Source organism: Eupeodes corollae, chromosome 3 (genome assembly GCF_945859685.1).
Source record: "Eupeodes corollae chromosome 3, idEupCoro1.1, whole genome shotgun sequence".
Taxonomy (NCBI): domain Eukaryota; kingdom Metazoa; phylum Arthropoda; class Insecta; order Diptera; family Syrphidae; genus Eupeodes; species Eupeodes corollae.
In genome coordinates, this window is record NC_079149.1 from 66450155 (window position 1) to 66460868 (window position 10714).

General features: G+C 34.1%; 1 protein-coding gene across 2 annotated transcripts in view; it reads left to right on the plus strand.

Annotated features, from left to right (window-relative positions):
- Window positions 1-8389, plus strand: part of LOC129948807 (uncharacterized) — a 104278-nt gene extending 95889 nt beyond the window's left edge. For both annotated transcript variants that reach the window (XM_056059856.1, XM_056059854.1), the window contains exons 13-14: window positions 6373-6826; window positions 6893-8389. In XM_056059856.1, the coding sequence (XP_055915831.1) occupies window positions 6373-6826; window positions 6893-7785 (1347 nt within the window). In that variant the 3' untranslated portion in view covers window positions 7786-8389. The remainder of the gene's footprint in view (window positions 1-6372; window positions 6827-6892) is intronic.
- The last annotated feature ends 2325 nt before the right edge of the window (window positions 8390-10714 follow it).

A 10714-nucleotide genomic window follows, 5' to 3' on the forward strand; every position in this document is an offset into this window, starting at 1 on the left:
AGGAAAAATGTATTAAACCTAATGTAATCATGTGTTGTATTTTGTGATATTGTTTCGTATATGTATGATTTTTGTAGGTAATAAACTTGAAAAGAAAACTGACTTAATGCTAATAAAAAAGGGGTCATTAAAATATCATGTTCTTAAGCTGTTTCAAAATGCATAGTTATATAATGTTAACTTATAAAAATAAATAATTTGCCTCTCTTATTCTTTATAATTTCTTTAAATTTATATGTTAAAAGAAAAATGAAGTAATATTGGCAAGGACGCAATTATAGCTACCATATGTTTTTAACAAAAAACATTTCTAGCGTAAAATAACCTTACAAGTAAACTTCTTTCCGAAACAAATATGCGTGTTGAGAACTAGAAACAAGAGATGGCGTTTTAAAATTAAATAAAATTTGTTCTGCCAAATCAAAGATACATACTTTAATAGGTGTAATCTTTGGATATTAGACCTATTGTACTATTTCCGTGATTCTTAAGAGGGCGGCACCTAGTGGCCTAGAGTTCTTTTTGAATGAAAGTATCAAGAAACTGTTAATATGTAACTTCACTACATTTAAAAGTGTGTACTAAGTAGAATATCCTTTCCAATTCAATAAAAAGTTATAATTGCCTGAACAAGAAATTTGTTGCATTATGTAAAGAAAACTTGAACAAAATATTATCAAAAATGTAAAACATTTGTTTTTTTTATTTTAAATCTAATATAAACAGTTGTGATCCAGGTAAAATTATACGTTCCAAATATTATCTTCTTCTAATAATTCTTTTTTTTTTTATTTCAAAACGATGACTATTTAATAAAAGTATTTCGATAGTTATAGAAAATTGAACAAGTTTTACACAATTTCATTATAATGTAAGTTTTCCAAAATTAAAAAAAAAACACATGAAAGTGTGACATCACCTCAATTAAGAAAATCTAAAATCCTCACTTAATCAAAAAAAGTAAATACAGCGCATCAAATTGTTGCTGGTCTTCCATTTTTAATGGACCTTATGTCAAAATTACAAATACAACAATTTAAACAAATAAGTTTTGGAGGGTGAAACGTACGAAAGATTCCGGTCCTTATATATAGAGTCTCTTTGATTTAAACACTTAATTTTTTTATACTAAAGCCAACAAATTTTGTGGGCCCTATTTTGTTTTGAGTAGTTTATAACATATTGTGACGTGATACCAAATTAAAATCGTTTTGAAGAAAATTCAATTAATAGTTTTTCTTATAAATAAAACAAAAAGAAAAATCGAATTGAAAGTTTTCTTTAAAAAAAATAAAAACCTAAAAAAGTTTAGGAAAATTCAACTTACAAAGTAAAACCTACGAAACTTCAAAAACAACAAAAAACTGACAAGAAATGGTTTTTGACTAAAGTATTAGCAGAACAAAGACTTAAATTATTTATCTTACACAAACTATTGTTATGAATATTATGTTAAAGTTTTAGGCAAGATAAAATGACAGCCGGGTTGGGAAGTTTTGAGTGTTGGTCTCAATCCAGCCTCTTTTTTATTTTTTTTTTGGTGCTTAATTTTGTATGAACAATTTAGTGGGAAACAAATTCCATGAGCTGATAGAATATTATAGCATAAGAATAAATTACGACAACATAATAGAAATTTTAAAACATAGATAATATATTTAAAAAATAATAATAAACAATCCAAAATACAGTTTGAAAGCTTCGTCTCCCAATCAAATGATTCAGCTATTATCTCATACGCTCTTCTTTAGCAACATGTTTCAGAGTTAGACTACCCCATTGAGCTACACGAGATATATTTTATCTATATCTTCATCAAAAGATCTGAAAACTCCTTGTTTTGATGGAATACCGTATGAATTTTATAAAAATGCATGTCCATCTTTTATTGAAGAAATACAGAAGTTATTCACTGAGATTCTTGAAACTGCAATGCTACCATCATTTTTCAGAAAATCCACTATATACCCATTGTTCAAGAAAAGAGATAGAAATGGTGTGTCAAAGTATAGAGGACTTTTATTTCCCGATACGCTCTATAAGCTATTTACTACACTTCTCTTGAACACTGTCAGCTTGTTTGGAAAAAAACAACATCATCAACAAATTTCAAGCTGCATATAGAACCAACTCTTTTACTGTGGATCAAGTTTATAATCTTTCATGCATAATTCAACTTCAACTCTGCCAAAAGAAGAAACTCTACGCTTTTTTCATCGATCTTAAGGCTGCTTTCGATAGCATTGACAGGAATGCTCTTATTTTTAAGCTATCGACTCTGGGAATATCTTCAAAGATACTGGCTACTATGAAGTCACTTTATAAGGATACTACTGCAGCTGTTTAAGAAGGTTCGTGTTTGATAGACTTCTTCCCCACTTAGAAAATTGTTCGTCAAGGATGTGTGCTAAGCTCTCTTCTATTCGTTCTGTTTTTAAATGATCTTCATGCGGAACTTCCAATCGTTGTTGTTTTAGACGATCTTCAAATTAATGCGGTTCTTCCAATCGGTGTTGTTTTAGACGATCTTCAAATTAACGCCCCCTTTGCGTGTACTGTTGTCAGATAATACTTCCAATTTGCAACATCTTATTTAAGGTTTTAAGACTTATTGCATTCAATGGAATCTTGAAATAAATCTTGATAAGTCGGAAATAGTAATATTTCGCAATGGTGTAGTGTTTAATAACAGCATGTCTTGGAATGAGCATCTAACCAACAGATTAAGAGCATCTCAAAATTCCATCAATGCAACGTGGTCGAGATTGATGCGAGACAATACCGTTAAACATTCAACAAAGTTCAAAATATACAATGCCGCCTCAAAAGCTATTATAATGTACTGTGCTCAAGTTTGGGAATACCGCGAATACAACCAATTTGAAAAATTGCATCGTTTCTTCATGAAAAGATTCTTTTTACTGCCCGATAATACGCCTAACTATGCTTTGCACCATTGAAACAGGTTTACCAAAGGGTTTTCTAACGACCCTCCGCTAATCTTAATCTTCCTAACAATAGATTACCCAACATTTTATCGAAAGTCGTTATAAACAAGAAAATATTCTGGGTTAAGGAATGGTTGGATCTTTTTCATGGATGTTCGTTAGATTTTTCTTTTGACATGAATCTTCTTGAGTGGCCCAGCTTACATAACATTGAACTTGCTGAAAATGAAAGAAAAACACTGGACTGAATTTACAGTTAGTTCGACACAGTCTCAATTTCACGATGAATATTGCAACTTGATGTACTCTAGCATACCGAACTACTTTGATGACTCCAATTCACATGAAATGATTTTCATAATTTTTAAGCTCGCTGCGGGCTCCCTAATATCAATGAAAGAGCCCTTCAAGGAGATAAATAAATCAATTGGGTGGCGCAACAGTCCGTTTGAGAACTAGGGCCTAGTGACTGACAACTCTTAACCATTACTGTGTGCGAGTACTGTTGTCAAGGTTGGAAGGGACCTACAGTTTTAAGCCGAATCCGAAAGGCAAATTTGAGAAAGCACTTTTCATGACAAGAATTATTGCTCTTGGAGAATTTGTCAATTCCTCTCAAGAGGCAGTACCCGTGAAAAACACTTTAGGTGGCATAGGCAGGGATCGAACCCAAGACCTCTCGCACGACAGTGCAACGCACTTTTTTTTTTAATTCATTTTTATTACTTCAATCTTAAACCTATCTTAAAGCTAGACAAAAATTCATAAAACTAGCCTAATTATCCATAACAACGCACTAAACATCATGCCACGGGTACTACATCCTTCAAGGAGATACAGATGGTGTATGTACATTATGTAATATGAATGAATCGGAAAATACAATGCACTTCATTGGAACCTGCCCAGTATTCAAAACGTACAGTGAAAATTTTTTGACATGCTTTCTCATTCTCAACTTTTCCACGTTCTTAATGGCTACTTCTACTCAAACTTATATTACTTCTTGGAAGCGTCAATTAAATGTAGCAATATTAATATAAATGAGTTTTCTACCTATCTCTATATATCTCATTACTTCTAGGTCTTATAAAAACTACAAAATGAAAAAGAAATATTTAGTGGTGATATCAATCAAAAAACACTGAGTTTAAACTGTACAACTCTGTGTGTCTTGATTTTAATTTATATATAAAAATGTATATTATGTATGAATGTACAATATGGTCGTATTTCGAGGATTGAGTTTATTTCATTGTCTTTTCATAGCCACCATACAGTACATACATACAAACATGCGTATATAATCGACCCCCTTTCTAGTAGGTATTCTTGCAATATGGTGACACGTGAATTAATTAAGTGATGTTTTATCACGTGAACAGCAATGCAGCCAGAGAGAGAGTACACCCACGTGATGAGAGTTTCAATTAATTTTTGTTTATAAAATTTTCGGTTATAAGATTTCCATTGCATGATGATGGATTGTTTCTTTTGTTTATGAGTTTTGAAGCATTTAGGCTTTGCTATTTGACGGGCGGTGAGACTTTCAAAAGTTTATTTTATTATTTTTTCACTCGAAAGTTAGAACTTCAACCAAACGTTTTGTTGAAAGATTAGGTTATAAGTTAAAGTAAAGTTTTGAAAAATATTTCAAAGCTTCATTTTTTATTGTTTAGTTTGAGAAATATAACTTTTATGTCAGACTGTATGTTTGTATTGTTTTTTGTTTAGTTTTTCAACTTGTTATATTTTTGATTCTAAAAAATTCTTATGAATTAAGTGGATAGGAAAAATATGAGGGAGACGGTTATGTACTTTTTTGTAACACTGCAGCTTTTCAAAAGTTTATAAAATCAATAAAAGTCTATCCATTTGCAAAGAAATGTTTAATTTTTCAATCCGACATGTGAGAATGTCGTGTCATTTGCTTTGTGGAACGTAGCGCCGCCGTCCTGCTGGAACCACATGTCGTCTAAGTCGATATGATTCAATTTGGGCCATAAGAAATAAGTTATCATCGTCATATAGCGTTCGCTGTTGACGGTGACCGCCTCTAACTTCGTTTTCAAAAAAGTACGGACCCATTGTACGGCCAGTCAAAAATCCAAACCAAACGGTAACTTTTGAGGTGAACCTCTTGTGAGTTGGTGTCGTCCCATATACGGCAATTTGGCTTTTTAACACAGTCATTCATTCAAAATTGCGCCTCGTCTCTAAGGATGATTTTTCGGCCAACATTGGTATCCTCTCCGAAACGAATTGAAGCCCGGTCAGCGGACAAACGGCGTTGTCTATGGTCATGAACTTTGAGCTCCTGGGTCAGTTAGATCGTGTACGGGTCCCGACGCAAAATTCGCGAAGTCGAAGTCTGCGATAGGCCGAGTTCTTGTGCATGGTGAGGAATAGACTGCCTTGGGTTCTGCTGTACACTTTCACAACTCCGGTGATGTTCTTGGCCGATCTTGCGTTCCTTGAACATACTATTATTGGCTGATTGTTTAGTGAACCGGTCGTCTCAAATTTGGCCACCAAACGTTGAAGAGTCGACTGTGAAGGACCACCACGTCTACTGTAAAATAAGGACATTGCACGCAAAGTTGACGTTCAATCGTGTATCTTAATAATAAACAAAAGATTTGACAGATGTCACCAAAACAAGATGGCCGCCCCGGGGAGCCAAAATCTACCCTCGCCAATTAAAAAACCCTATAGAAGAATTCACCTAGGTAATTCTTGCGTATTTGAGCAAGACAAAGGAATTGAAAAACTGTTTCCTCCTCTTCCTCATCCGTACAGCTTCTGCAAAAGTCATTGAAGAATACGCCACGCGGCTAGTGGCGTGCTAAGTAGCTCAATACTATCACTATCTTACAACGTAGATGGATAGATACTTTTTTTATTAATTTTATTTGAAAAAATCTTGTTGTATATCCTGAATTAAGTTATAAATGTGTACATATGCCATTTATCCACAAATAATATTATCGTCTTTAAAGCAACAACGTTCATTAAAAAAAACACGATGAATTAGCCTTACTCAATAATGTTTTTGATTTTTTACAATTTGAGAGTTAAAGACCAAATCATGCCTTGAATCAGTATTATATATAAATCGAAGAACCTTCACAGAAACACAATGTTGAGATTGATTGATTTGAATGCTTCGAACAAAATGCATTTCTGTAATCAAACCTGTCGTTTAATTTGCACTCTTTGTTTTCCAATTAAAAGAAAATGCTCTCTAAACAAATATTTTGCTTATCACGATTGAAATACAAACCATTTTTTTAGATTGTATCTAAATTATTCTCAAAAACTCATTTCAAATGAAACCTTCCAACAGTATTAGTTAGTTCCTATAAATTTAATTCAACAAAATCAATGTTATGCGTCCTTTTTTGTTGTTTTATTTTCATTGCAGCATTCAATGTTTTACTTTTTCCATCACTACGAGCTGCCAGTTATAATTCAGCAAGCTCAGTTCCTTATCATTGCTCGAAATCAAACCGGACAGAATGCACCCGCCGGCGCTGCCGGTGTAGGGCTGGCAAATCGTATTGGTCTACTCCGCAATAATGCTCCGAATAATCAAATTATCCGAAATCAAATTGCCAACAACATGCTGGGTGGGCTCCTGCGGCAGTTATTTGAGACAAGAGCACATGCCATAAATACACTACGGCGTGTACTCTTTGGAACAGGGTGGATGGCTCCTGTACGAGTTCGAGTTGAAATTGGGAATTTGCAACGAATTAATTTGGATTCAATCCAAATAAATCCAGCAAACTTTCCTCTTTCGGTGGGCGTACCAAACGCCCCAATCCCAGATCATAATCGTCGCATAGAAACAACGGACCCACCTGCCAACACCTCAAGTATGTATTTTTTATTTTTATTTGTTTATCCAATATATAACTTATTAAGACTTAATCTGTGTTTAGGTAGCCCTGCAAACGATATGACAATAAGGAGCTCGGAAACCGAGCCGCAAATACCTCAAAGTCAAAGTACCACTCTTGCACGAGAAAACAACGAAAATCAAATAGCATCTGAGAGCAGTGCATCTGAGAGCAGTGAAAATTATAAAAGCAGCCCTATACCACCATCTGAATGCGACCCATCACTTTCACCAGAGGAACCAGAGAATGGAAAAAGTTTGATGACAACGCAGCCAACTGGATATCAATTTTTGGGACCAACCGAAAGGAATACCGACGGCGACGTCGAGGTCGATAAACACAATTCGTTTGCCGAAGAAAGGGTCTCGGCATCACCCCCATCTAGAGAAAATGACAAACAAATTTCCACAAACCTATCACTAAAGGACGCCCATGTAAATTCCAGTGGCATCAACATCGTTTCAAAGCCGAACGTCGATTCAATGAAAATCGCTGCGACAAAAGACAGTGCTGCACTCCGAAGTCGGGAATTCAAAGTTTCCCCCACAATGAAGGAAAAAGGATTCCATTCCGTCTGCGGTGGATACAGTTCTGTTGCACTGAACGAAGAAGGCGCATCGCAGAAACACTTGTCTGACAATGAAAGCAGTGAAGCACCTTCAACAATAGAAGCAAATTACTCACATGAGCAACAGCAATTCAGCAATGAAGGGAGCATCGGTGATAAAACGACACAAGGAGGTGAGTTGGTGGTGGTGCAGAGTGAAACGGATACGGATGCGAACACAGGAGCAGCTACAGCTACAGCTACAGCGGAAATCAATGAAAAGCACAACATGAACGGGGAAGTGAGCAATTTTACTCACAACGACTTCACAGTGATTGCGGATGAAGATTCAAGTTTGACTGCTTCTCGGACAACCCCTTCTGAGTAAAAAACCAAAAAAGTAGCAAAACACAGAACATTTTTATGACGGCGACGCGACGTATTACAGATATGCTGGCTCTATTTTCCATACTTTCTTATTTTTGTAATTATTTCGCCTTGCCAAAAAAGCATGAAAATTAAAAAGCACTGCTCGAATATTTCCTTGAAAAATTATATAGCAGACTTTTGTAATTTTTATCTCAATCTGTATATTGTTCTGGAATCTGAACGTGAAAAGATTGTATATGAATAAACTAGAAGACGGTTTCCCTATTTTTATTTAAATTTTGAATTTTTTTTTGTTTATAAAAACTAGATTAGCGAAAAAAATTGCGAGCAATGTTGCAACTGGTCCTATTCCATCGACTTGTGCTCATTTTGTTTTGACTTTAAGTTAAATTAATTAATTGTATTAATAATGTTATAATGATGAGCTTGTTGGCGTTTTTTGTGGCCGGCTTTATGATGATACTAAAAAATATTGATAGTGATTTAATGTGTACCTATTTAATAATGAAAATGAAATAGATGTTTTTAAAAATGATATCCCTTAAACTGAAATAAAGAAAACCCAATGTGGTCTGTATTTGACTTCATTGTGATCAAATGTATGCTAGGTGTTTTGGTAGTTTCTTGTTATATTAATCTATTTTTGGGTCGGCTTAGCTCTCTCTAATTTATTGAATCCGTAGTTTTATTTGACTAAACATTTGCACAAGATGAATTAAATGTAGGAGAGTAACTAATGACATCTTTGTTTAACTTATCAAAAGTTAAAAGTAGGAGCATTCATTTTGAGGTATGTACGTAATACATCCGTGCCGAGTCGAAAAAACATTTGTTCATGCACTCTAATAGGAAACTCTTTTGGTATGAAACCCTTTTTTAGGATTTCTTTTCCTCAAAAAAACATAACATAAGGACGAGGCGACCCTGAAATGTAATGTCACTTCCCCTTGCTAACTAATAGTAAACTTGGGAGCGATCCAACTACTAAAAACTGGCGTATCATCCAATTAAAGAATTCTGAGTTTTGGACAGATTTAAAAAAAAAGCACCAAAGCTGCCATGTTCGAATGTAGAATTCTTTATCCAGCTCAATTGTTCCAACTTTGCTACGTGAACACATTCAGTCTTCATCGGTATTCCCTTTTAAAATAAATCCTTATTTCTTTTGGTTTTTGTCTTCAAAAATGGATGATATTGCCGTTGCAATCTTTGCAATAAATGAAGAAAATACACGAAGAACATAAAAAATCCAGTGCAAAATTTTAAGAGATGCTTTAACCCCTTGGATCTTGATGACAAAGTGTAAGTATTTTTAACATTCCACTGCTTAAAAGAAAATTGATTTGCAGATTTAGAAATACTTTCGGGTGAATAAGGCAGCGTTTATATATATATTGGAAATTCTGAATCATGAACTCGACCCTTCCGTGTTTTCGAGGTTAATCACACCAATCAGCAGATTGGCAGCCGTTTTGAGATTCATTGCGGAAGGAGGATATCAATAAGGCGATCAATAAGATCGAAATGGATAGATAGATAGATAGTTTCTTTATTTTAAGACATAAATTATTAACAAATGTATTTCTTTAAGAATATGGACATGGCAATTCTGCCGTCTTCCTGATCGACATTTGATAACAAAATCACAATTTAAATATAAAGAAGTTTAAATTCAAATAATAAAAATAAGTTCATCTAGTTATGTATATAAAAAAACAGAAGAATATTATAGTTTGTTAAAGCATCAAGTGCGAATTCAACAATTATGAGATAATTTTGAAATAAAAAAAATATATCAATTTTTATATGATTTGAAACACAAAATAATAATTAGGAAACTTTAGTTGAACCTTCAATTGCAATAACTGGTTTTAGATTTATGAAAAACTATTGCGGTAGTTTAGAGCATGTTTGCAGTATCTATAGACAGTTCTATCTTAGTTCGAAATACACATAAAGCAGTCGAGTCTCTTGGAGTGGAGGACACGATGCAAAGAAGTGCGTGATGTCTTCTGCTTCTCCGGTATTACAAAGGCTACATAGAGTTAAGATTCAGTATTTCGACTCGAGCTCTAAATGTGTAACTAATATCCTCAGAAGAAAACTCGTTACTGAAATAATTAGCATTTGATGCTGTTTGGTAGTTGAGGTTTCTATACATATTTCTTGATACTGTTGTTTAGGCTCTTGAAAGATATTCACTGGAGATATGTTCATTAGTTCTGGTGATCAGATCATTGAACATGGTGTGCCATTGATTCAAATTGGAATCCAAAAAGAATAGATTACTGCCATTTCAAGAAGCTATATGGTTCTATTCCTTAAACGGGGCGGCATTTGTTTGCAAAAACCCTGTCATAATAGATTGGTGATTGCTTCATTTATCCCTTCTCATAACTTTCTTTATGTAGTCTGAGCTGGTTTTAAGGTTTGTAATGTAAAGAGGTGTTATGCCAGACTCTACATAAATAGCATAATTGGGCGTTGAAGAAGGCAATCCTGGCAATCGGATCAAGCGTTTGAAGAAATACCTTTGAACGGCTTCAAACTCCTCCAGTTGTAAATATCCAAATACTTGAAGCAGTTTAAAGTTGCTTGAAAAACTCGATGTTTGGATTTAAGATCGATTTTTTAGGTCGGAATGGCACAGTCCACAAATCTTAAAATTGTTCTAAATATTTTGGAAAGAAAATTGTGCCCGATTTGGATTAAATTGGTAATGACAAAGGTTGAGAAACGTCAAGCAAAGATTGACTTCTACTCCCAGAGCACGTTTTCCAGGTACTATAATTAGCGTTATTTGCCCTTCAATTAAAATAGGTAAACACTTTCACATTAAAACAATAGTAAGACTTACATGATTCTTTTCATATACATATTTTATTTTTATTTAATATATGAGCCGTTTATTTTGAAAGTGGCATAAG